We start from the raw sequence: 25,821 nt of genomic DNA on the forward strand, positions 1-25,821 counted from the left end.
GATCTGGAGCCTATCCTGGTCAAATTGGGCACAAGGTGGGAATCAAAGGCTCAGTGTCAATCCACTATGTTTTTTCTGAGGTGCAGGAAAAGCAAAGAATCCTCCAGACCAGAGTAAATGTACATATCGTCCATAGAGAGAGAGTTAAACGTATTAACAATATCACAACAAAGTCACTACACGTGTTGTATTAACAATATCAAGTTGGTTTGTAAAGAGTGTTGGAGGAAAACAAGATAAATTTAAGAAATTTGTGACTAAAAATATACATATATTATTAGTACTATTACAAAATGCTGCCCAGCCTGCCCAGGAGTGACGTGGAGGAGCAGGTCAGTTCAGGGTTTCTCTGACGTAAATAAAAGTGCAACTGCTGAAACTTGAATTCCAAATATTCCTGCCATGTTCCACCTCATATGTAACTGGATTACGGTATCGCATCGTTGTCATAAAGCTGTTCAGCAGAACAGATGGGGTTACGGTGTCACTGTATACTTACAGATCACATGAGTTGATGACAGAATTCATTTCCATTACACAGACTCAGCAGTGGCTTCAGGTGCACCACAGTTTTAGGGGAATGAGTTGAGATGAGATTCTGGCGTGTAATAAAATCTTTATAAGACGGCTTGGAAACACAGCTGATTGCACGTGTGACTTGTATAACGTGTGATTTAAAAGCATAGGGGTTGTAAAAATGACGCCCCCTGCTGGTGATGATTTATTACATCTCTCGGGTTTTAATGTAGAGGTGAGTATCAGGACTGGTCACCTAACAAAAAAGCTAAGGATGGTAGATAGCTACTACAGGATAGCTACTCTATCCTGGTCAAGTTCATGGTGGTTTAAAATTGACTATTTTATATATGATAACTGCAAGAAAGGGAAGAATAGGCCACAAATACCCCAGCAGCAGGTGATAATGAGATTTAACATACTAGAATCATGCACACTCGTCAATTTTAGTATTTTCTCAACCCTCACAAGGCATGCATGCTGCATAGAGTCCCAGATTGCTAAATTCAAACAGTAAAGCCTTTTAAAACTTACTAGCAGGTAGACATGCTTCCTCATTCCTGATTAGATTTTGGGCATCCGGGTCATATGGGATATTTTCTGGTTTACAGAGACTTCTCTTATTGTAGCTTTAATATTTGGTGCATGACCTCTAGTCCAACTCCAAAGCTGAGCGAGAGCATAATCTTATAAGTAGAGCCCTCTCTGGATAGTTCTACACTCCCCCATCCATCAGTCTGCAACATTAAGGTGTGGCCACATACTGGTATGACGGATGATGGCGATGAAGAAATCTGGAAAATGTTTTGCCAATGTTTTTATATCGTGATCCAATAAGCAGTATTTCCATAATAATAAATGATGCATTCCTTGAAAAGTGCTAGCACATTCTTGTATCCAGCAAACAATCCTTGGAAAAAAAAAATATTTGATGCGATTTGATGCATTTATTGACACCATTCCAGGACCAAATACTTTTAATAGTGTTCAGGACCAAATAATGAATTATTAACTGAAGTCATTTTAATTTCTAAATATACAATAGGGAAAAAAAAAATATTAGGTTGTGCATTTATTATACTATTATATATTTTTTGTCATCCAGTTCCATATAACAATTTTCAGCACTTAGCTGATTAAATGCACCTTTAAGATTTATTAAAATTCGCTGTAAACATTTAGTTGGTCTTGTTGTTCCAAAAGCAACAGAGACTAACCTATTAAGCAGAGTCTCTGTGCACTGCTCCATCCATCATTTCATGAAAATACTGTGTATTGCACTTGTCATCAGCTCTAGACCCAAGCTCCAGTTACAGCTCAAGTGCTTGGCAAGGGCACAGGCTCAGCAGTTGGTAAGGTTGTGATGTTTCTACTTGCACTCGCTCGCCCGTAATTCGACACAACACCTCCACAGCAGGAATTTCCCAACTAACCAATGCTTAGCTTTTAAAAGTCCATTTATTTCGTCATAATAACCTTTTTTTACCCTTAAAGATGGTGAGACCTTTCCAATTACACAAGTTATCATTGTAGACTTGACAGGATTTGAATGCATTATGCTTAGTTTTAGCATCTTCTCTTTTTTTATTTTACTTCTTATTTATTTAATCAACCTTTTCTTAAAAGCAAGATCAGCTTTCCCTGGGCCTCAGAGAAAGCCACATGGTCGTGTTTTTGTTTGGTCTTGTTAGCCACACCCTACTTTACATTAACTGTGTTTCTCCTCTGTCTCAGCACATCATTTACATTGTGTACACACACCTGCTTCTCTTGTGTCTGTGTTACGTGATCTTGTTTTTTGCAGTTTGCTTTCGCGCCTTGAATTCTCTTTATATTCTGTTACGTTACGTTACATCATGTTTGTTGTCTGCAGCTGTTGGGAATCAGGGACCGGAGACACAGCTTTTGCAGCTGTGCAATGCGTCAGCTGCACGAATGCAGTAATAGTACTTAGAATGAGTCTTAATTACCAGTTATTGATGGGGTCTGCACTGGACAAGTCTGTCTCAATGACTCACTGAATTTAAACTCGTTCATCTTTCTTCACCAACCGAGGCATTATACATACTTGGTGATGCTCTATCGCCTCACCCATGCGTTATACTGTATATGACTTCTTTGTTGTTGACTTCTTTGACTGTCCTGATCTGTTTGCCAATCACAATAATTTTCCATTTGTTTGTGAATAAGATCTTTCAAAACAAGAAGCTTTGATAGTCAATTCAACCACATATACACCAATCAGGCATAACATAATGAGCACTGACAGGTGAAGTGAATAACACTGATTATCTCCTCATCATGGCCAATCCTATTAGCATCCTTTGAGTCCTGTAGGTATCCTTTAAGTTCTGTACGTTGCCCATTGGAGGCCCCACCTCACAAGTTAGAGGACTTGCTGGCTAACATCTTGGTGCCAGATACCACAGCACACCTTCAGGGATCTAGTAGAGTCTGTGCCTCGACAGGTCAGGGCTGTTTTGGCAGCAAAAGGGGGACCAAAACAATATTAAGCGGGTGGTTATAATGTTATGCCTGATTGATGTAGCTGACAGTACGTAATGAAATGAAACGACGTTCCTTCAGGACCATGGCGCTACATAAAACGACACAGAACTACATAAAACACAGAGCTAAGGGCTAAAAAGGAGTTGCCTTGGCCACATTAAGTGCATAGTGTGCAACCTAGAGCTAACAGTGCAAGACAAAAGACAGACAAATGATACAATATCCTACAGGACAGATACATAAAACAGTGCTACCCATGGTCTGTATTGACCATTAAGAGGATCTGTAAACAAACTGTAAGAGGTTTTGTAAACCTATATACACTTGCAATAGCAGCAGTTGGTGGCAGCAATGAAATATGACATGCAAAAAAACACTTGCATCTTCCACCACAGGAAGAGGAAAGGTCTTCTCCCCTCACCTGAAGTGAACACTCTGTCTCTTTTCTGAGAACAAACCATGAGCAAGCCACTTTACACCCTGCAGCAAAATGTTCAAGGGCGTGTCAGATGGTGCCTAGAGAACAACATCGCCTGCAGATAACAGAGCCTCTATCCCAGCATACTGGACACCCCTACAACCTTGAAATGCCACTTGCGTCAACCACTAGCTCTATCCTGGGGTTGGTCTTGGATCCAAAGATTAAGGTTCAGGCTGTGATGGAATGACAGACGCCCAAACCAAGCTCCACAGAGAGCTCCATGGACACTTTGGATGCTTGAGGCATCCCACAGGCTCCATCATAGCTTCCACCATCCACTGGGACCTTCACCAAAAGTTCAGAGATGCTGTTGCTGGTCAAAGTTGGACCATGTATACCTAGACTAGCTCTTGAGACTTTTTAGTGAGACTGAAAGACACATGTATGTCCAAGACAGTAAAGAAAATCACATATGATTATAAATTGATAGTAGAAACGTTCAAATAACAAACTGTCCATGCTGAAGACACACGTCACATGCCGCTGTGGTATACACACTGACATCTATACACAGTCCTGTATTTTATCAACACTAGTAGACAAGGGTTATGTATTCCTTCACATAAGCCTGTGTGTGTCCTTGTATAATGAAAGTGATTGACAGCAGTGATGCAGAAAATGTCCATACAACACCTCTGCATCACTGAGGGGCACGTGCCATTCAAGGAAACACACTGACAACTCCGAAAAAGAACGGTGACTCCACTACATCGGTTGTGTCAGAGAAGTCTGGGTCTTGTTCTATTTATAGACAGGCCTACTCAGAAACAGGAGACACTTACATGAAGGTCATTTTGATATTGAACATTTAGATCATCTGGGATCTCAGTAAAATATATCGGAATATACGAATATACCTTATACGTGGGATATTATATGCGGGACGTTTTCAATCATTTATTCATTCTACTGTGCAAATATACATACTGCTAATAACGTATATTATAATATGCAGGTATCTTACTAATGTTTTCTAATCAAATATCGATGAATGTAATTATTTAAGATCACATCACAGCACACTGCTTCACTTCACCATCATCAGCAATAATCATCAAGTCATGATAAGAAAGTCAAGATGAGAAAGCTGAGATGTGCCACATGGTCATGTTGATGGAGCTGCCCTCTACATGTAAGTAACAAGTACTGGGGATTAGTCTTTCTGCCCATAGAGTAAACCAATCAGTACACGCTTATCATGTTGTCCGAGTCTAAAAATAGCAGCATCGGATTATTTAAGGACCACCAGGCAGTGAAGTTACCATCAATTGCTAGTTATGAGTTATAATTATTGCTGTTATCTGATGTAGTTCAGAACGAGATGCACTGCCTGAGCCGGACCCCGAGGTCGTACCTGGTCAACTCTTACAGCGACGTGAAAGAGGTCGACGAGAGTAAAAGGGAATCATATGAAGCCACCTGGTTAGACCTGGTCATGGAGACAAGACCAGAGTACAAGTATGTTTCTCTTGGTTACAAATTGTTCAGAATAAAAGGATGACATTGTAAATGAACATAACTGAATTTAATCTTGCACAGATTTACTAATCTGTCGCTAATCTGAGGGTTTTCTTAGACACCACATAGTATTTTTAGGCTTTAACCTGTTCTCAGACAAGATCAATCCCTTGTAATGAGTGTCAAGATGTCAATATCACACCAGTCATGCTTTGAGACCACGTCAGTACTCTTCCTCTATTGCTATTGTTTTTATATTATTACTCAGTACTGACTTTATAGTCACTGTAACAACATACACAATGTTCAAGATAATATTTCTAGATCATAATATACTGCTAGTAAATAATAGGTAATAATAAAAAAATAATCACAAAATGTCCTTTTTAGTAATAATACTTACAGATCAGAACAACAGAACTTAGTCAAATACATTACAATAGTATTAATATTAATTATAAAAATTAAATTTTTGAAGGAATGATATTACAGTATGCAGTGAATTAGATTTTGGGCTTATAGTATATAGAAATATATGTGTAGAATTTTGATGCTATGTAAGCACAAATAATTTGAGATGATTACAGTGGTGTGTGTGAAATGATAATGAATATTATATCACCACAGTTATGAAGAGTGACAATAATAACCACAGCTGTGAAGAGTGATTATTTGAGTAACCGTAGACTTCCTGTCAGCTTGCACCAGTCTAGGCCTTGACCTTTCACATCAACAAGGCTGTTAGTTCTGACCACAGAGCTGCTGCTGAATGGATATTTTTTTTGTTTTTTTTTTGGTGTGTGTGTGTGTGTGTGTGTGTATGTGTGTGTGTGAAGCATAGACTGTTGTGCAAGATAATTCTGGGAAATTTTCTAATTTTCTGAAATACTCAAACCAGCCTGTCTGGCACCAACAGCCATGCTATGGTCAAAGTCACCGAGACCAAATTTATCTCTCATTCTGATGTTTGATTTGAACATTTGACCTGAAGCTAGTGACCTGTATCTGATGATACATGATGTTATGTATTGTTCTGCTGCCACATAACTGGCTGGCATGAACGGGCAGGTGTTCCTATTAAATTGGCCGGTGCATGGTGCATGGATCTGGGATTTTTTTGATGGGGGTGGGGGGTATTATATGATGATTATATATATATATATATATATATAATTTCTATGATATCTATTATGCTTTTCTACAGAGACTCACTCACTGAGAAAGACTCAGCGCGAAAGGAGTCTTATGTACGAAAGCGCGTGCGTCATTTTGTAGTGCGCCGGTTCCTCAATCAGACCTACTGCACTGGTGAAGATGGAACAAAGCTGCGTGAGTATCATCTGCCGTTTAAAACCAAGCTTCCGCTACAGATCTTCGTGCCCAGGAACCTCGGCACTCCACCGGAGACACACAGAGAGATGTCGCCTTCCAGTTTGCGCTCGGACTCTGAGATGTGCGAGAGCCGAAAGAGACCGGACAGTACCGAGTTCACAGTGCGCACGCTCGTGTCACCGGCGAGGGACTTGGCTCGTGATTTCCAGAGAACATAAAGAATGAATGCAATAATCGCTTTTTATAGTGCACTACACTGAGTCTTATCAATAATCTTACTTAATTTACTACAGCACTGTTGAATTCTCGACTCTGATTAATTGGTTGATTTTCTACAACAGCAGTTCTGACAGTACTTGCATCTGAAAGATAAATCATAGATACACTATACTGCCAAAAGTTTTTGGACACCCCTCCAAATTATTGATTTCAGGTGTTGTTTTTCAGGGGTTGGGCTCGGCCCCTTAAGTCCAGTGAAAGGAACTCTTAATGCTTCAGCATACCAAGAAATTTTGGACAATTTCATGCTCCTAACTCCTAACTTGACCCCTTCCTGTTCCACACCAGTGCACAAAGCAAGGTCCATAAAGACATGGATAGGTGAGTTTGGTGTGGAGGAGCTTCACAGAGTCCTGACCTTGACCCGAGAACACCTTTGGGATGAATTAGAGCGGAGACTGTGAGGCAGATCAAAACTGGGACATCTGCCTTTACATGCACATGAATGTAATATGGAGTTGGCCCACCCTTTACAAATATAACAGCTTCAACTCTTTAGGGAAGGCTTTCCACAAGGTTTAGGAGCGTGTTTATAGGAATTTTTGACCATTCCTCTAGAAGCGCATTTGTCAGGTCAGGCACTGATGTTGGACGAGAAGGTCTCACAGTCTCCGCTCTAATTCATCCCAAAGGTGTTCTATCAGGTTGGGGTCAGGACTCTTATCCATTGAGGTCAGGACACTCATCCATGTCTTTATGGACTTTGCTTTGTTCACTGGTGTGCAGTCATGTTGGAAGAGGAAGGGGCCAAAACTGTTCCCACAAAGTCAGGAGTATGAAATTGTCCAAAATGTCTTGGTATGAAGCTGAAGCATTAAGAGTTCCTTTCACTGGAACTAAGAGGCCAAGCCCAACCCCTGAAAAACAACACCTGAATTCAATGATTTGGAGGGGTGTCCCAAAACGTTTGGCAATATAGTGTGTATATTAATACACTTGTTTTAATACGTTTGAAATATTTCTATAGTAACTTATACAGAGAAGTGTATGATGGATGCTCCATTATAATCAAAGTGTAAGAAACCACTTTGAAAACAAGGCATTGTTATTTGACAAAGAAGGATCATAGATATAGTGAAGTTTTCTGTAAGGAGAAAAAAAGGGAAGGAGTCTCAAGATTCATGGCTTTGAGTCTTCTGTCAAGACAGAGGATTTTGAGAGCGATTAAAAACAGAGAGGTTTTACTAGAGCCGGTATAACGTAAGTGATAACAGGAACTTGCTTTGTGGGCGTTCTTTAACATTTAACAGAACTATAAACTTTGTATAAACGCAATGGGCCGATCATTAATCAATTAAAAACTGTCATCTTTAACAAATCACTGTTGTGTAAGAAAAATAACCGTTCATGAAGAGCCGTTAAATCAGATGCATCAGTCAGCATCATCCCATTCTACCACTGATTATTTCCTCCCAAAATTTTTTGATTCTTTATGTAATAATTTTTTAATGTTTGCATTAAAAGTGGTGTTTTATGCGTTGTGGAAAAGTTTTATCAGGGACCTATTATATAATTATATAAAATTGTGCAAATATTTACTTTGACCCTTTTAATTGTTTGACCAAATGAAATGATCGGTTCTTTTACATATTTCTTTTCATTTAAAAACAAAAACTGCTGTTGTAAATGTAAGTATGTTGTATCTATGTATTATTTTATTGTATATAGATGTATATAGATACATTACAATGCAGTATATTGGAGTTTCTTTGTGTTAGGATTATTTGCCTTTCAGTAGACACAAAGTCCATCATTCAGCAAGTCTGTGTATTAATGGTGGATACGAGCACATGTTCAGGTGCCAGGAATAATGTTCAAGTGATTTAGAACTAATATAGGAATGTCTTAGTTTACCAGATGTAGACGAAAACAATTGGTCAGGACTCTTACTGACCATCTGGAATATCCTTTCTGATATGCTTCCCCATGCTCTTTTTTAGGGTCGTGTTTAATTCTTAACCACTGCTGAACAGCACTTTATTGATTTATAGTCAGGATTAAGCACACACTGCCATCTAGAGGAAAAAAACGGTAGCGTAGCATCCATATTATAAATATTGTTATTGCTATGAATCCTTGTGTTATTTCTTAGCTAATAAAATTTATATTAATCTAAAAGGCTTTTTTGTGTATTTTATAATGTATGTTTGTGATTATTACATCTGAAGGGCAAAGCAGTTTAGTGATCATGCCTCACACCTCCAGGGTTAGGGTTCAAGTCCTGCCATGATTCTGTATGTGTGGTGTTTGCATGTCATCCCTGCTTCCCCCAAATGCTTCAAGGGTACTCTGATTTCTTTCCCCAGTCCAAAGACATGTGTTGTAGGCTGACTGGTATCTCTAAATTGATTGCCCCTTGTAACAGGTTGGCATACCATTCATGGATGGTGTCCCCAGCCTTGTGCCCAGAGTCCCCTGGGATAGACTCCAGAGTCCCGGCAACCTCATGTTGCATAAGTGCTACAGAAAATGAATGGATGGACAGATGGATATTACACCTTAGAATATATCTTTATTATAGCATAACAGTGCAATCATATACACTGATCAGTCATAACATTATGAGCACTGACAGGTGAAGTGACTAACACTGATTATCTCCTCATCATGGCACCTGTTAGAGGGTGGGATATATTAGGGAGCAAGTGAACATTTTGATGTGTTAGAAGAAGGAAAAATGGACAAGCATAAGGATTTGAGTGAGTTTGACGAAGGGCCAAATTGTGATGGCTAGACCACTGGATCAGAGCATCTCCAAAACTGCAGCTCTTGTGGGGTGTCCCTGGTCTGCAGTGGTCAGTATCTATCAAAAGTATCCTTTAAGTCCTGTAAATTGCCATTAAGCCCCACCTCGCAACTTACAGGATGTATAGTATCTGGTGCTAACATCTTGGTGCCAGATACCACAGTACACCTTCAGGGATCTAGTGGAGTCCATGCCTCGACAGGTCCAGGGTTGTTTCGGTAGCAAAAGGGGAACCGATACAATATTAGGCAGGTGGTAATAATGTTATGCCTGGTCAGTGTCCATCCATCAATATACCTTCTATACAAAGCTGCACTATAAAGGATGTGGTCTATATACACGAAAAAAGACAGTACACTTTTGGTTTTTAATTTTTATTTATCATTAAAGGAAGGATTTCATGGCATCTGTAGGAATAAAAGAGTCCAGGTGAACCAGCTATAATTTCATGCGGAGTAACAGAAAAGAAAAAACAGAAAAACAGCAGCGGCATTATTTAAAACAAAAATATAAATACGCTTGACTTGCAAAGTTAAAGAAAACACAACAGATGGGTGACGAATTAAAAGAGAGCGTTTTAGTACTGGGTGTGTGTAGGCTCGTGATGAGCCATCGAAACACCATTTAATGCACTGTGTCAGATTCTTCAAGTGTCTGGAAAAGTGAAGAAGGCTCTAAAGGTTCTCCTCAGATAGTGTTTTGATGGTGATGGAGGTGGAGAACAGCGCTGTGCGTATCATTTTATAAATCTCCCATAGATATTCCTCTGGTTTGAGATCATATTTACATCATTTTCCTTATAATCATCATCATCATCATCATCATCATCATTCAGCGAGTGCTTGTGCTCTGTGGATAGTGATGGGATCATGGTGGATAAAGGTTTCATCACAGGATCAAGGTGATCAGTTGGAAGAATTTGGGGGACATGTGGATTCCTCCAACATGGCACAACCTTTTTTTTCCCCCTTTAATTTGTCAATCTGTAAATACATATACATTAGTATGAACCATGAGATCTGTTGCACACTATTGGCATAGGTTTAAAAATAAGTGCAATATTTGTCAGAATTCCTAAGCTCTCTTGATATCAGGCAGCAACGTCTTCAACCTGTCTTCTGCTCTCTTGTGTTTCTGCAGTGTAACCTGCAGCCTCCAGTATTTAAGATACAGCCACATCAGCTTCCCATTTTTCCTCCTGTCCATATTGCCGATGTCTGCGCAGTGCCTATCATGTTTAAAAATGTCCCTGATGTCATCCTCCAGCCCCAATTCCACCCCTGTCGGGTCCTTGGCCACCCTGAGCAGCAGCTCTTTCTCCATGTCCATCCTGCGTTCCCTGGGCAGCAGGTAGCTGCAGAAGGCATACTGCCTCTCCACCAGCTGGTGCTCCAGGTCCTGGAGCAAAGCCTGGGCTCTCTGCTGCCATTCCTCCTCCTGTTGCAGAGCGGCTTGAAGCGCCAATCCAGCTGATCCATTCTTCAGGGCACGCTTCTTCTCCTCCTCTAGTTCCTCACGTTCCTTCTGCAGCTTCTTGTGCTCTTCCGAAAAACGCTGGCTCTGCGAGGCCAGGGCCTTCTTGTAGCCCTCCACACGCTGATGTGCTTTCTCTAGCTCCAGCTCCAGGAGGGCCGTCCTACGTCGGTTCTCTGTCAACGTATCTTTATACTTGAGCTCCAGATCTTTAGCAGTGGCAGCCACGTTCCCCTCGAACTGGCTTTTCGCTTCTTGGATCTGCCTCTGCGACTCACGTGTCCAGATCCAACCTGACAGGATGTAGAAGTGAATATATGCAGTTTTTTTTAGAAGGAAGCGTATACTAAAAGTCTATATGACAAGAACAAAAAGAAATATGTATATAAACTATAATTAATAGTGGATTTCTTCTTCTGTATCACAAACTATAGGTATGTGCTACTTCATAAAAATATTGAATAATTTATATTTTAGATTAAATGATACTATTCAGTTTTAGAGATATAAAGACTTAAAGCTCTTCTCTGCTTGTTTGATTAAAAACATGTCATCGACTATAGCTTATGCCTGTGATTGGAAACGGTTGCATTTCACTGTGGCACAACTGCAACACAGCGATGAAAATGAATTAAATCCTGACATCTTATATAAACTGCTGGTTTTCAATGAAGCCACACTATATTACCAAAAGTTTTGGGACACCCCTCCAAATCATTGAATTCAGGTGTTGTTTTTTTCAGAGGTTGGGCTTGGCCCCTTAGAGTCCTTGACTTGAATGGCCTGCACAGAGTCCTGACCTCAACCCGATGGAACACCTTTGGGATGAATTAGAGCGGAGACTGTGAGCCAGACCAAACCTGGGATGTCTGCCTTTACATGCACATGAATTTAATATGGAGTTGGGCTGTTCTTTGCAGCTATAACAGCTTCAACTCTTCTGGGAAGGCTTTCCACAAGGTTTATTGTAAAGGTAAAGGAATTTTTGATCATTCCACTAGAAGCTCATTTGTGAGGTCAGGCACTGATGTAGGACGAGAAGGTCTAGCTCACAGTCTTCGCTCTAATTCATCCCAAAGGTGTTCTATCTGGTTGAGGTCAGGACTCCACACCAAACTCGTTCATCCATATAACCTTGCTTTGTGCACTGGTGCGCAGTCATGTTGGAACAGGAAGTGGGTCATCCCCACACTGTTCCCAAAAAATTGTCTAAAATGTCTCAGTATGCTGAAGCATTAAGAGTTCCTGTCACTGGAACTAAGGGGCCAAGCCCAACCCCTGATTTCAATTATTTGGAGGGGTGTCCCAAAACTTTTGGCAATATAGCGTACACAGTGATCGAAGAGCGATACAAGAAAGGTTTTGCTTTACAGTATGGCAAGTTGCCCGCTCTTGATAAACAAAAAGCAATACAGTCTGTGTATTGTACTTCACTTTCCAATCTGGCACAGAATCCTCTCCATATGATGGCTGACTAGTGTGTGTCATGAAAGGCTGTGGTTCAGGACACACCTTGAGTTTTGTGTTGGGAAAAGTGAAACGAAATGCATTGTCAGTTCAGCTGGAAAAGAAGTTGTGAAACGGCCCTGCCTAATCCTGTCTAACAATGGTACAAACTTTTTTATTTACTCTCACATAGATTTTACAAGCTTTCGGCTCCTGTGGATGCCGAGTCTCTCACATGGGCCAGCGGAAGACTTTTTACATGATCACAGAGTGACTCCTTTGCTGCCAAGATACTCACGAAAGGCCGCAAGGCCAAGCATCGGCACCAAGAGAGCGTAGTTCCATTTCCCCCCATCAGGACCCTCATGTGGCCCTGGCCTTATATTCCATCCAGGAGGATCATTCAGGTTGTTCATGGAGATGGAGTCTGCAAAACAAAAGTCAAAATACAACACGGATACTCTCTCAGGTGTCTTTATTAAAGCAAAGAGCATTTCAGTCACAAACTCATCAGATCATGCAGACAGTGTGCTCAGTTGGGGTCTATCCAGCATCATGAGGTTTCACTTTAATTCATTGGGTTTATACTGATTCAAGATTATATACTGAAGCACAACAGTGTGCTTCCTGAATGTTAGGCAGTTATGTTTATGAATAATCAGACCTCAATGAGACCACACTATAAATACAGGCTTCACTTATACAGTAAAGCAAAAACATTACTCCAATAGGATACGCCTATAGCCCTTCCTATACAATGCTAAGCTAATGCTAACTTGCTGTTCAGGTCAACAGTATCAGTCTGCACACGATTTCAATCCAAATCGGAGCAACTTGGTAAGAAATAAAACTTTTAATAAATACGTGCTTACCTCGAGAAAGTGCACTAAACACTCACGTACTGTCTACTGCTTTCAGGGGAACTCACTTCCGCACAATGTTACGCAGCGGACGTTGTATACGCAACCAACGCAAATCAGACTTGTTTATCTTGACCTGGGGGTGGTTACAATATTTCAAATGTTGTGTTTTTAATTGAAATTAAGCAATCTTTGTCATTATTATACTACAGTTACAGTTAAATATATTAGTCGTTTAAATTTCCGTAAATTAATATCTCTTCATAATGCAGTGTCATTATTTTGTTCATGGATCCCCCCCCATGTTAAGGAGCGCGTTGGTATAACCCGATGATGGGCCTCGATGGTTTATAAATAAGTGTACAAGTTCACCTGCTGTGGAATAAATACATAACAGGGATGTTCATGTCTGAATGTAGTCACTACAGTTTGTCTTTTATTTAAGCAAGATCATGAAATGATGAAATTTACAGTGATAAAATGTTGAAATCCATTTTAGTAGCTTCTACTATTTCTATTTACATTCATATGCCCTTTCCATTGATTTGCTTCTACTGTATTTATGTGAAAGGTTTGTTTTTCTTGAAAGTCTCACACATGATTACAAAGATATATTATGCATAGAATATAGCGGAGACTGCGAGCCAGACCTTCTCGTCCAACATCAGTGCCTGACCTCACCAATGCTCTTTTACTGGAATGGTCAAAAATTCCCATAAACACACTCCTAAACCTTGTCAGAGAGTTGAAGCTGTTGTAGCTGCAAAGGGCGGGCCAACTCCATATTACATTCATGTGCATGTAAAGGAAGACGTCCAAGTTTTGGAACGATTCAGAGTCTCTGCTCTAATTCATTCCAAAGGTGTTCTATCAGGTTGAGGTCAGGACTCTGTGAAGTTCCTCCACACCAAACTCGCTCATCCATGTCTTTATGGACCTTGCTTTGTGCACTGGTGTGCAGTCATGTTGGAACAGGAAGGGGTCATCCCCAAACTGTTCCCACAAAGTTGGGAGCATGAAATTGTCCAAAAGCATTAAGAGTTCCTTTCACTAGAACTAAGGGGCCAAGCCCAACCCCTGAATTCAATGATTTGGAGGGGTGTCCCAGAACTTTTAGACATATAGTGTATCTCTTGAACCTACCCCAGTTATGTATTGCCAATGTCTTTATCCCTTAGCCACTAAACTATCACATTCCAATAACAAGCTTTCCTTACAGCTGAGAAAGCCTTTGTTTTCACCTAAACTTTAAACTAGTTTGGTATTGTTAGTGTGGATATTTGGCTAGATGAACGTAGAGAGTTGGTAAGGTGGAGTCAACAATATTTGGGGCAGTGGTGGCTCAAGTGGTTAAGGCTCTGGGTCGCTGTATCATGGCTGACCCTGTGCTCTGACCCCAACCCCCAAGGATGGGATATGCAAAGAAAAGAATTTAACCGTGCAGTAATGTATATGTGACAAAGACAACTTAATATTCATTACTATATGATCTTCACATACCGATCAGAAGCCTTGTTATATGGAAGAATAAATAAGCTTTGATAAATGATAATTCAGTTAATATGAGTTGTTTGTTGCCTGCTAACAGCAAAAGAAAGACTCAAAACAAAGGCAGTCCAACAGATTTAATACTTTAATATTGAGAATATTATACAAAAAAAAAAAAAGCTCAGGGTAAGTTACAGGTGAAACCATAAGGGGCGTTTTCTGCTTCGCTCCACTATTCTCTTTTCCTTGTCTACATCTCGAGGAGCTTCGTTCTCATACAGAACCACAGTCTCCACAGTGGGTGCGTTGTGAGGTCGGCCTTCCATGACTGCGATCTGCTTCCGAATCCTGGATGTCTCCTTTTGGATCTTCTCATAGCAGAACCCACAAAGAACATGCTTCTGTTTTAGGTTCCCACAGTCTGGACATGGCTCAATGTTCATCTGAGGGGATTATATTAGAGTTTATATTTAAGAGCAGTGATGCTCTGAATAAAAAAAAAAAAAATACAGGAAACGATGATGTGTATAGCCACACTTTAGGATCAGGATAAATATCTCAGACTTGCCTTGACTTCAATGAGTTTATTTGGGTTCCTTCTTCTGCAGCGATTCACCTCAATGGTACGTCTCTTCTTGGGTGCAGCCATCCAGAAGATGCTGTCCAGGAAACTGGGCTCAGGGCTGTCATCATCTCTAATGCGCTGAGGTTGAGGAAGAAGGCTGGGTCCATTCACAGCCAGAGCAGGACCTATAGTATAAAAGTTGCACTGATTACAGAGAAACATTATTTTTTGACAACATAAGGTAAAGTCTTACACCTCTGGTACACCTCGCAGATTACTAAACGACATAAGTAATATTTCTGGAATATATTTTGGATAAATTTGACCTTTGTGAGTATCGTTATTAGATAATCAGGGTTGCCAAATTGGGCGTAATGTTTCAAATCCAATAACAGTTTATAATGTTGCTAGTTTACTGCTAAATATCGCATACTGTTACCAAACACTTTCTAAATTAAAGTTTAGATATCAAACTTGTATCAAAGAGTATAGAATTAATTACACTTTCAGCAAAGACGTTTCAATCACAATCTGGCAACCCTGTCACTACAGCATGCTGCTCTTCCATGTTGTCTTATTCAACATTTCCTAATATTACGCTCTTTACTTGCCTAAGTTCCTGTCCAGTCCTGCAGCCTGTATTAAACTGGACTCCAGCTGCTGTAAGGAATGTCTTAGAAACCGTAAAAATCCTGTCAGTGACATATTGTCGTATCCCCCAGGTTAGCGTACGCACTATAACATCCTCACGGTCACTTGGCTAAGAGGACCAGCTGCGCATGCGCCCAGCGTTGCAATCGTGCATTTTGGAGGTTGTAGTTCTTAAAATGCGAAGTGTACTCCGTGAACGGCGTGTACGTCTTATTTAAGACAATACTCAACTCCAAACACAATGTATTAATTTACGAGTTTAATATAAAAATATTAGCCTGAATTTTGCTAATTATTTCATTAAGATGTCGCGCTTTTTACCAGTTTGACTGCATTAACCATAATGCCCTCTGCTCATGTCAAGCAAACCGTTTCTATTAAACCTATGGCGTCACTTCCTTGACGGTGAAACAGCAATGGCAGAAAGAGGCTACAGTTTCTCTCTAACGACATTTAGGTAAATAAATGATCTTTGCTTTCTTTGTGTTCTTGTGATTATATGGTCATTTAACGCGTCTCAGGTGGCAATTTAAGTATGTAAGATGTCTTAAATATTGTGAAATATAGAAACAAGCAAACACGTACAATAGTGAAATAGAAAGTGATGCAGAGTCACTGTTCTTTAGCTGCGGCTGAATATCGAAAGCATTCGTGCTCACTACAAGGGTGCACTACATAGTGTATATGAAATACAGGCTTCTACGCTGTGGCGAGTGCACTCGGTGTTCAGTAAGGATGTATTTGGGATACAGCCTACCGGGTAGCCGTGTAGCGCAACGCTATCTATTTCACTAGGTAGTTTATTTGTTAACACAAAGCCTGGATGTAATGGAAATGTATAGACGCTGATATCTTGTGACTAGTGTTTATAGATTAACAGTAGATAATACCCCTTTTTATTTTTATTTTATTTATACATAGCCCTTCGGGGAAGCTGGTTCAGATTGAATATGCACTGGCAGCTGTTGCAGCAGGAGCTCCATCAGTTGGAATTAAAGGTATGATCATCTCTCATTATTTACCTTCATATCGCAGTGTAGTGTGGATTCTAGTTATCATTGCTATACTGAGTTTAACCAGGCATAACATTATGACCACCTGCCTAATATTGTGTTGGTGCTGCCAAAACAGCCCTGACCCATCATGCACTGTGTATTCTGACACCTTTCTGTCAGAACCAGCATTAACTTCTTCAGCAATTTGAGCAACAGTCGGTCATCTGTTGGATCGGATCACACGGGCCAGCCTTCGTCTCACCGTGCATCAATGAACCGTGGCACTGGTTCCCCACTGTTCCTTCCTTGGACCACTTTTGATAACTGACCACTGCAGACCGGGAACACCCCACAAGAGCTGCAGTTTTGGAGATGCTCTGATCCAGTCGTCTAGCCATCACAATTTGGCCCTTCGTCAAACTCACTCAAATCCTTATGCTTGCCCATTTTTCCTGTTTCTAACACATCAACTTTGAGGACAAAATATTCACTTGCTGCCTAATATATCCCACCCACTAACAGGTGCCATGATGTTATGCCTGATCGGTGTGCATTTTCTGAAGGAGTAGTTCATGGGAGAAAAAGGGAGAGAGAATAGTGAGAAAGAAGAAGGCCAAGACAGGATTTAAGGAATGAAGAAGAAACTAAATGAAACTATGACGATAATTTAATGTATGTAAAAAGGAAAATAAAGGAGGAACAGTGCATATAGATGATATATTTCCCAGCTGTTTCTCAGTGATGTGTGTAGCACTGCATATTGATGCACGTTTCTTAATCCACCTTTATCCACAGCTGCAAATGGGGTGGTGTTGGCGACAGAGAAGAAGCAGAAGTCGATACTGTATGACGAACAGAGCGTCCACAAAGTAGAGCCAATAACCAAGCACATCGGCATGGTGTACAGCGGGATGGGCCCAGACTACAGGTGAGAACTCCATGTCACAGGATAACAGCCGTGATTTCTGTGTCACTTCACTGTCTCTGTTATTGCGGGCAAGCGTCTAGATTTGATCCTACATAGTTTCATTTCAAGTTTATTTCCATACAGTATTCAACACACCCACCCTGTGTGTTTTAAAGGCTGATTGGCATTTCTAAATTATCTGTATCTAGATATGAGTGTGTGTGTGTGTGTGTGTGTGTGTGTGTGCACCCTGTAGTGGGTTGTCACCCCATCCAGGGTGTCCCCAACTTGTGTTCACTGGGATGGGATATGCTCCATGTTCCTTCGGATTCTATGTACGACAAGCGGCTCAGAAGATGTGGAATTTTGTTTTGTTTTATACCACAGTGCTATTGAATTCGCAAATCTGTTTGGTCGGAATGTGTTCACTTTCTATAACAGCACCTCTGACCATTGTAGCCGGACACTCCACAGAAACAAATTTAAAAAGTGCAGTCATTCATGTGGTAAAGTTTTCTATAAGGAAGTCTCCAGTGGCAGCACTTTATATTTTGTAATAGTTTTCAGACCCAGGATAAGCTTCTCAATAGCATGGCACGAGAGGCAGGTTGATGAGGGAATGACTTATTTTTATAGCTGTTCGGTCATCTGCAAGTTCCTGCCCACTAGCCAGCATTCTTTGACAGCCACCTACCAGTTAGTTCACCCTCCTAATGTGTGATTTCTCTGACACACGTAAAGCCAGTCAATCTCATTTGTTCCATGGAGGAAAGCGCTGTTTGCCCTTTTCCACATACACAAGCTCATACATACCCAGGATTGGCTAGTATCACTGTGATTGACAGGATACAGAAAGTACGGCATGTCCGCCACCCAGAGAGCACCGCCCACCCAGAGAGCACAGCCAGCTTTACTTCCTTGACTCCTAGTCATGGAAAACATCAGGATTTAATTGGGCGATAGGGCCGATGCTTTCCTGTTACGCCACTCGGGAGCTAATTAACAGTTATTTTCGAGTCTATTCTTTTCTTAGTATAAGGAACAGGGTTGAAGTTGTTGTTTATAGATTTCACTCATAGATCAACATTGCTGGAGTATTCCGTTAAGATGAAGTGTTTGGCTTTTTTAATTAAAAAAAACATCTTTTAATTTGCAGGGTTTTGGTGAGGAGAGCACGAAAGCTTGCGCAGCAGTACTTCCTGGTCTACCAAGAGCCGATTCCCACAGGCCAGCTCGTTCAGAGGGTTGCTTCAGTCATGCAGGAGTACACACAATCAGGGTGGGTTTGATTCTTCTGACTTAATATTGAGAAATGGGTTTTTGATGTTGAGTGGGTCATTCATTTACACTGACCAGGCATAACATTATGACCACCGGCCTAAAATTGTATTGGTCCCCTTTTTGCTGCTAAAACAGCCCTGACCCATCATGCACTGTGTATTCTGACACCTTTCTATCAGAACCAGCATTAACTTCTTCAGCAATCTGAGCAACAGTCGCTCGTCTGTTGGATCGGATCACACAGGCCAGCCTTCACTCCCCACGTGCATCAATGAGCCTTGGCCACCCATGACCCTGTCGCAGGTTCACCACTGTTCAGTCCTTGGTCCGATTTAACAGATACTGACCTTACACTTGCCCATTTTTCCTGCTTCTAACACATCAACTTTGAGGACAAAATGTTCACTTGCTGCCTAATATATCCCACCCACTAACAGGTGCTCAGAATGTTATGCCTGATTGGTGTATATACAGTGCCTTTAAAAATGATTGGGATGCTTAATGAGATGTGTTTTTATACAGAATTGGACATAATGGAATTTCCTGGGAATTGGGGGGAAAAACTAAAAATAATTTCTAAGAATTTTAAACATTTCTCAATAGTGTCATTTTGGCACATATTTTTAAGAGAAAATAAATTCTAAGTAGAATGTTTTTGTTAAAAAAAAAATTGCTTGAGTGGGAAATTTTAATAATGGTGTTTAATGAGTATTTTGTACAATTAGTTTTGCTTGTTTTTATAAAGGGTGCAAATAATTTTGGAGGGTGGCTGTACGAATATTAAACCTTAAATGTTGTTAGTGGACTGTCATGGTTTGTGTTATGTTTTACTGAATTGTGTTAACAATGTAATGTACAGCCATTACATTACATTATGTCCACCTACCGGATATTGTGTGGGTCCCCCTTTTGCTGCCAAAACAGCCCTAACCCATCAAGGCGTGGACTCCACTAGATCCCTGAAGGTGTGCTGTGGTATCTGGCACCAAGATGTTTGCAGCAGATCCTTTTAGTCCTGTAAGTTGCAACCTACAGGACTAAAAGGAAACTTTTGATAGTGACCACTGCAGACCGGGAACACCCCACAAGAGCTGCAGTTTTGGAGATGCTCTGATCCAGTCGTCTAGCCATCACAATTTGGCCCTTCATCAAACTCGCTCAAATCCTTACGCTTGTCCATGTTTCCTGCTTCTAACACATCAACTTTGAGGATAAAATGTTCACTTGCTGTCTAATATATCCCACCCACTAACAGGTGCCATGATGAGGAGATCATCAGTGTTACTCACTTCACCTGTCAGCGGTCATAATGTTATGGCTGATCTGTGTATTTTTTAATGTATTTGGTGTATAGTGGTGTTCGTCCGTTCGGTGTCTCTCTTCTAATTGCTGGCTGGGATGAAGATCGCCCGTACCTCTTCCAGTCTGATCCATCGGTATGTATGAATTTAAAGGGTTTCAAGATGACTGTAATGTATAATATGTATAATGGACCGAACTCTGCACTTGTCATATACATAGCTGTCTATGTGGAGTTTTGCTACCTTAATAGTTTTTTTTATTATAGCTCTCCTATAGTGTCAAGTATCTGGGTTCAAATTCATTAATTTATTTATACTTTTATAGTGTAGTGTGTATGGTTTTTATATATTATGAAAGGAAAATCTACCCTGAAAGATATTAAATAATGAAGTGATGAATAATTATATTGAAATGTGTTAACAAATAGCATGCAATGTGTGTTAAAAATGCCTTTTTAGTAAAAAATTTTATATTTTTATTGTTTTAAGGGGGCATACTTTGCATGGAAAGCCACAGCAATGGGAAAGAACTATGTGAATGGAAAAACCTTCCTCGAAAAAAGGTAAGAACTTCACAGTGCTATTAAACCTTTCGTGAAGCTACATTTCCTAGTCTAACTTTCGTTCCACCGTTTTAGATACAACGAGGATCTGGAACTGGAGGACGCCATTCACACAGCTATTTTAACTCTTAAGGTAAAGTCGCACTTCTTCGGATCCTCTTGCTGATCAGATGGCATCTGAACGTTAGATGGACATGGAAATGAAATGAACAGTGTTCGATGTTTATGATTTGCATCTGAGACAAAATGTAAAGGTTAAGATCCAGCAAGCGCTCACGTTCTGCATAACGAAAATGTGTTACAGGAAAGCTTCGAGGGACAGATGACTGAAGACAACATTGAGGTGGGAATCTGCAACGAGAGTGGCTTCAGGCGACTGACTCCTGCCGAAGTGAAAGATTACCTAGCTGCTATTGCGTAAATTCAGACAGAAACACTGATTCGTTTTTTGCCTTCACTTCTTCCGAAAATGTTGACATGCAGTGGAGTTATTTTTTACTTACTGAACAGAAATAAACTACTAAAATACATGCAAAACCTTGTGTTGTCCCTGATTTCTGTAAAAGAGCTACAGGATCTGAATGAAATTTTAAAGATGCTTAAAGTGAATTTATTGATCTGTAGGAAATGCATTGATTCTAATATTTTTAATTTTACTTATTCAGTTCATCTTTTCATTGTATGAATTCATTCACTGGCTGTGGAGTGTTCAGTAGTACTGGCCCTGACTGACTCACCCGAGTGAAATGATCTGATTCTGCATGTTACCTCATGATTCATGAGTCTGAGGTCTAAATGAACCCGATTCTTATTTGTCCTATGGCTGCCATTGTGCTCATCGACTGATTTAGCTGAGAGCCTCGTGTGTAGTAGTCCATGGTCACCGTGAAGTACAGACAGACAGACAGACAGACAGATAGCTGTTTTTCACCACAGATGGACCAGTTTGTTTTTAATAATGCATAATCTAAAATAAAAATAACGTATAATCTAAAACAAAATCAGTGTGAAAGAAAAGTGTTGTGGATAATTATAAGTGTTGTAGAAAGGAAATGCAGACTTGTTATCCAAACCCTGGTGTCTATCTGACCACAACATCTCTCTGACAGCTTCTCCTCCATATTTAGAGCTGATGCTGCTTTGAACTCTGAAGTTTCTTCCTCATGGTGCGTTAGTTCCTAAGTCTCATCTATGAACTGATCACTTGATCACCTTTGTGAATTAACCTGACGATGTAAAATTCAAATCACATCTTGAGCTTCATTTGTTATCAGTTTATTTGGCATTACAACACCAGATCATTAGTTGTACAGATTTAACAGGTTTAGACTGTTGGCTAGAAAGTATTTGCTTGTGAGAGGAAAACAGTGGAATTACTTCTGAACACCAAGGTTTCAGCTGATGGAGAATTTCTACAGTGTAATTATATGAGAAATAAATGAGAAATGCTTATGATGTGTTATAAAAAAAAAAAGACACTTGAGACACATGAGTATTGAACAATAAAAATAATTTATTAACTATTTATAACTATTTACAAGCAATGACGAACTTATTACAGATATTAATATATTTTATACCACAACGAAATGCCCGAATCTAATTGAAATAAGGTGCTTATTTAACATTAATGTTTAATAAATGAAACATTACTATCATTGGCAAATTGCTGTGGTATAAATATTTTAATAAACTCTAAACTTGGGGGTGGGGGTGTTTAGGGGGTTTAGAAGGGGAAGAGAGGGGGTTTTGGGGGGTTCGGGGGGTGGGAATACACTACATTTGTATAACTTAATAAAAAAATCTTAATCTTAAAAATGTAATATTTACATATTTACAGCAATGCATAATTTAACAACAAATTAACAACAGAACAATAAAAAACAACATTAATCTAAAAATCCTAAAGATTTCACAAAATCAAAATGCATATGAAAAATACAAAAAGCAGCAGACATTTTATTTTAACTAGATGTCATAACTACTTCAATGATGCTACAATTATATCATTATAATGGTTTACATTTATAGATTATACTAGGGATAAGACTAATGCTGAAATCTAGGGGTGAAATACTTACCACACATACTTACCACAGATACATACCTTACATCATGAATACAAGGTGATGAACATGAGGTGAGGACTGAGCTTTTTAAAGTCACATCTCGCTCACGTAAAACTTTACAAATCTAGTGGGGAATAGGACCTGCCTCCCGATGAAATCCACCTCCCCATCAGGTTCCACACGCTGCCGTCTACTCAGAGGGGCTTCTTGATAGCCATCCTCTTCGTTCCTCCTCCTCCTTATGCCCCAGCGTCGGAAAGGAGTCATCATTGTGGCAGGAACAAAGAACCTACCATCCACAATGCTGTTGATGCTGATCTCATAATAAGGCAGCAACTGATACCTTGTCGAGGGTAATGTCCTGACAGGGGTCCTGAGAGGGGATGGACTCCTCACAGGGGGTGGGGTCCTGAGAGGGGATGGGCGCCTCACAGGGGGTGGGGTCCTGAGAGGGGATGGGCGCCTCACAGGGGGTGGGGTCCTGAGAGGGGATGGACTCCTCACAGGGGGTGGGGTACTGAGAGGGGATGGACTCCTCACAGGGGGTGGGGCTCTGAGAGGGGATGAGCGCCTCACAGGGGGTGGGGCTCTGAGAGGGGATGAGCGCCTCACAGGGGGTAGGGCTCTGAGAGGGGATGAGCGCCTCACAGGGGGTGGGGACCTGAGAAGAGATGGGCGCCTCACAGGGGGTGGAGACCTGAGAGGGGATGGGCGCCTCACAGGGGGTGGGGCTCTGAGAGGGGATGAGCGCCTCACAGGGGGTGGGGTCCTGAGAGGGGATGGGTGCCTCACAGGGGGTAGGGCTCTGAGAGGGGATGGGCGCCTAACAGGGGGTGGGGACCTGAGAAGGGATGGGCGCCTCACAGGGGGTGGAGACCTGAGAGGGGATGGGCGCCTCACAGGGGGTGGGGTACTGAGAGGGGATGGGCGCCTCACAGGGGGTGGGGTCCATATAGGAGAGAGGCCTCTCATAGGTGGGGATGGACTTCTGTCAGGGGACAGGTTCCTCATAGAAAGCCTCACTGTCAAAACAAGAAGTATTTACACAAGTTATATTACTGTAATGGTCCTATAGCTGCATTTATAGGTGTTATACAGAGCTCTTCCAGTATCACGGCTTCACTGTTAGTCACACTGGGAACTTATTTCAATGCTTAAAAATATCTTCCCCCACAAAATGCAGATTAAAACACATTTCTATTACAGTGTATTAATTTAGCAGTTTCTTACTCCAGTGGTTCACATCCCCTTTGAGTCCAATTGTGTCTCCTCTCAAAAATTCGCCCTTTATCGTACATTACACTACTCCTAACTATTTTATTCACGACAGCTAGAAACAAAACCTTGCTGAACAGAATTAAAACGAACAGCTTGATATTTTTTGCCCAAGCTGCACTCCACACTAGCTCCATTTATTTGTACCGATGGGTTTTGTTCAGCTAGCTGCCTTTCCTCTCAGCCCCTTTCTCTCTCCGCTTTAACAACTCGACAAACACGGACAATGAAAAATCCTTAAAATAATAAGTCACTTCATGTTATTGTAAGCATTTTAACTTATTCTATTCACGCCATCAAAAAACATACTATGAACACTGAAACACAATTACTTAGCGACATGCTAACTAGCCGTCTAGCTAATCTTTGCTAACACTCCTCGGCTTGACTTAGTAAACTTTAGCAAACGTTAAGTAAACATTGGGACTTTTATGAAAAGCTGATGTTAACATATCTGAAAACATGAACACTGTTTTCTTCTTCCCTGCTCGTTTCACTGGAGTCTGCCGCTTTGTCCGCTAGCTTTAGCATACTGATCGTGTTCGGAAAACGATTAGCCGAATAAAGATTAGCCGAACAGAATTTCTCAAAACCATCTAGTCATATAAAACGATATTCCTGATTGCGGTTTTTTGTAATAACGCGGTGTTTAAAAGACTTTATACTTAAGTGAAAAAGAGGAAACTGTGTAACTGACCGTTCCAGGGGTCGTACAGTCCGCTCCATTCGGGCTCGGGATCCACATCCTGGTGCTGAGGCTCGGCTTCTCCCCCGAAGTTCATCATCGCTGCGCTGTAGAGTCGGTGTAGGAGTCAGGTCCAGTAGTGGAGTAAAGAGAAATCTGAAACAGGAGTGTAGCAAAAATGCCAAAGGATGATCCAAATCTTGCGACCTTCAGAACCGCAACACTTTAGGATTTAAAACGAAACACTCCACAGTTTAAACACAAACATTCCAAAACTAGATCACGTGACACGGCAGAGCGACAAGCGCATGCGCAGAACTCCGTGATTCTCTCACTCTCACTCGTACTGACTTATATTATAGATATAAATAAAAAGGCCATCTGTCTCTAAATATCTCAGCTTTTTTCTTATTAATTCTTATTTTTACACATGTACACATATTGTTTTGTGTTTTCACAGTAAAGTGTGTATATATATGTACATATGCATATATACATACATATGCATATATACATAAACTGATTATGACCACCTGCCTAATATTGTGTTGGTCCCCCTTTTGCTGCCAAAACAGCCCTGTAGCCTTGACCCATAGAGGTCCCTCAATATATATATATATATATATATATATATATATATATATATATATATATATATATATATATATATATATATATATATATCCTTCTGAGAACCAAGGAAAAAAAGTATCTTTCAATTCAACTTTTTTTGTGATTTCCTGCCTCTTTGGAGCTAAAAGAACAACACACAATTTAGAATTTTTTAAAAATATTTTTATTTCTGATTTTACAGCATGTCCACTGTAGTATACAACAGAACGATTTTACTGTATAAAATAACAGCGACAATAACAGCAACACTTCAGAATCAAAATGGGCTGAAAGAAAAGAAGAAAGCCAATCCATTTTGTAATAAAACTT

The 25,821-nt window shown here is 40.5% G+C and overlaps 4 protein-coding genes and 1 long non-coding RNA gene across 5 annotated transcripts in view; 2 read left to right on the top strand and 3 right to left on the bottom strand.

The window, feature by feature from the left end:
- The window catches only part of LOC131344571 (uncharacterized), a 2,260-nt gene extending 999 nt beyond the window's left edge, over positions 1–1,261 (bottom strand). Inside the window, exon 1 of the long non-coding RNA XR_009203334.1 lies at positions 1,051–1,261. This is a non-coding gene — a long non-coding RNA (uncharacterized LOC131344571). The remainder of the gene's footprint in view (positions 1–1,050) is intronic.
- Positions 1,262–4,762: 3,501 nt separating this feature from the next.
- zmp:0000000930 (telethonin) lies at positions 4,763–8,649 on the top strand. The gene is made up of 2 exons (XM_058376754.1): positions 4,763–4,963; positions 6,168–8,649. The coding sequence occupies exons 1-2, from the start codon at positions 4,827–4,829 to the stop codon at positions 6,511–6,513; spliced, it is 483 nt and encodes a 160-aa protein (XP_058232737.1). The 5' UTR covers positions 4,763–4,826; the 3' UTR covers positions 6,514–8,649.
- Positions 8,650–9,684: 1,035 nt separating this feature from the next.
- ccdc127a (coiled-coil domain containing 127a) lies at positions 9,685–13,125 on the bottom strand. The gene is made up of 3 exons (XM_058377121.1): positions 13,112–13,125; positions 12,538–12,666; positions 9,685–11,086 (listed from the first exon to the last, which is right to left on the bottom strand). The coding sequence occupies exons 2-3, from the start codon at positions 12,653–12,655 to the stop codon at positions 10,395–10,397; spliced, it is 810 nt and encodes a 269-aa protein (XP_058233104.1). The 5' UTR covers positions 12,656–12,666; positions 13,112–13,125; the 3' UTR covers positions 9,685–10,394.
- A 1,589-nt stretch (positions 13,126–14,714) lies between these two features.
- mrpl32 (mitochondrial ribosomal protein L32) lies at positions 14,715–15,903 on the bottom strand. Its single transcript, XM_058376696.1, has 3 exons — positions 15,769–15,903; positions 15,156–15,342; positions 14,715–15,030 (listed from the first exon to the last, which is right to left on the bottom strand). Exons 1-3 carry the CDS (start codon positions 15,855–15,857, stop codon positions 14,779–14,781), a joined length of 528 nt encoding a protein of 175 aa, XP_058232679.1. The 5' UTR covers positions 15,858–15,903; the 3' UTR covers positions 14,715–14,778.
- Positions 15,904–16,178: 275 nt separating this feature from the next.
- psma2a (proteasome 20S subunit alpha 2a) lies at positions 16,179–21,387 on the top strand. Its single transcript, XM_058375807.1, has 8 exons — positions 16,179–16,260; positions 16,725–16,801; positions 17,594–17,726; positions 18,862–18,984; positions 20,341–20,422; positions 20,777–20,850; positions 20,926–20,983; positions 21,155–21,387. Exons 1-8 carry the CDS (start codon positions 16,220–16,222, stop codon positions 21,269–21,271), a joined length of 705 nt encoding a protein of 234 aa, XP_058231790.1. The 5' UTR covers positions 16,179–16,219; the 3' UTR covers positions 21,272–21,387.
- Positions 21,388–25,821: the final 4,434 nt, after the last annotated feature.

This window comes from Hemibagrus wyckioides, linkage group LG23, assembly GCF_019097595.1.
Source record: "Hemibagrus wyckioides isolate EC202008001 linkage group LG23, SWU_Hwy_1.0, whole genome shotgun sequence".
Taxonomy (NCBI): domain Eukaryota; kingdom Metazoa; phylum Chordata; class Actinopteri; order Siluriformes; family Bagridae; genus Hemibagrus; species Hemibagrus wyckioides.

What these genes read in the sequence shown, in the direction of transcription:
- zmp:0000000930 (XM_058376754.1), top strand. Translation starts at nt 4,827, where the DNA reads ATGCACTGCCTGAGCCGGACCCCGAGGTCGTACCTGGTCAACTCTTAC. An exon ending in GAGACAAGACCAGAGTACAA is followed by an intron (nt 4,964 to 6,167) that starts GTATGTTTCTCT and finishes GCTTTTCTACAG; the next exon opens with AGACTCACTCACTGAGAAAG.
- ccdc127a (XM_058377121.1), bottom strand. Translation starts at nt 12,655, where the DNA reads ATGAACAACCTGAATGATCCTCCTGGATGGAATATAAGGCCAGGGCCA. An exon ending in GCTTGGCCTTGCGGCCTTTC is followed by an intron (nt 11,087 to 12,537) that starts GTGAGTATCTTG and finishes ACATCCTGTCAG; the next exon opens with GTTGGATCTGGACACGTGAG.
- mrpl32 (XM_058376696.1), bottom strand. Translation starts at nt 15,857, where the DNA reads ATGTCACTGACAGGATTTTTACGGTTTCTAAGACATTCCTTACAGCAG. An exon ending in GCTGCAGGACTGGACAGGAA is followed by an intron (nt 15,343 to 15,768) that starts CTTAGGCAAGTA and finishes CAACTTTTATAC; the next exon opens with TATAGGTCCTGCTCTGGCTG. An exon ending in ATAAACTCATTGAAGTCAAG is followed by an intron (nt 15,031 to 15,155) that starts GCAAGTCTGAGA and finishes TAATCCCCTCAG; the next exon opens with ATGAACATTGAGCCATGTCC.
- psma2a (XM_058375807.1), top strand. Translation starts at nt 16,220, where the DNA reads ATGGCAGAAAGAGGCTACAGTTTCTCTCTAACGACATTTAG. An exon ending in TTCTCTCTAACGACATTTAG is followed by an intron (nt 16,261 to 16,724) that starts GTAAATAAATGA and finishes ATTTATACATAG; the next exon opens with CCCTTCGGGGAAGCTGGTTC. An exon ending in CAGCTATTTTAACTCTTAAG is followed by an intron (nt 20,984 to 21,154) that starts GTAAAGTCGCAC and finishes AATGTGTTACAG; the next exon opens with GAAAGCTTCGAGGGACAGAT.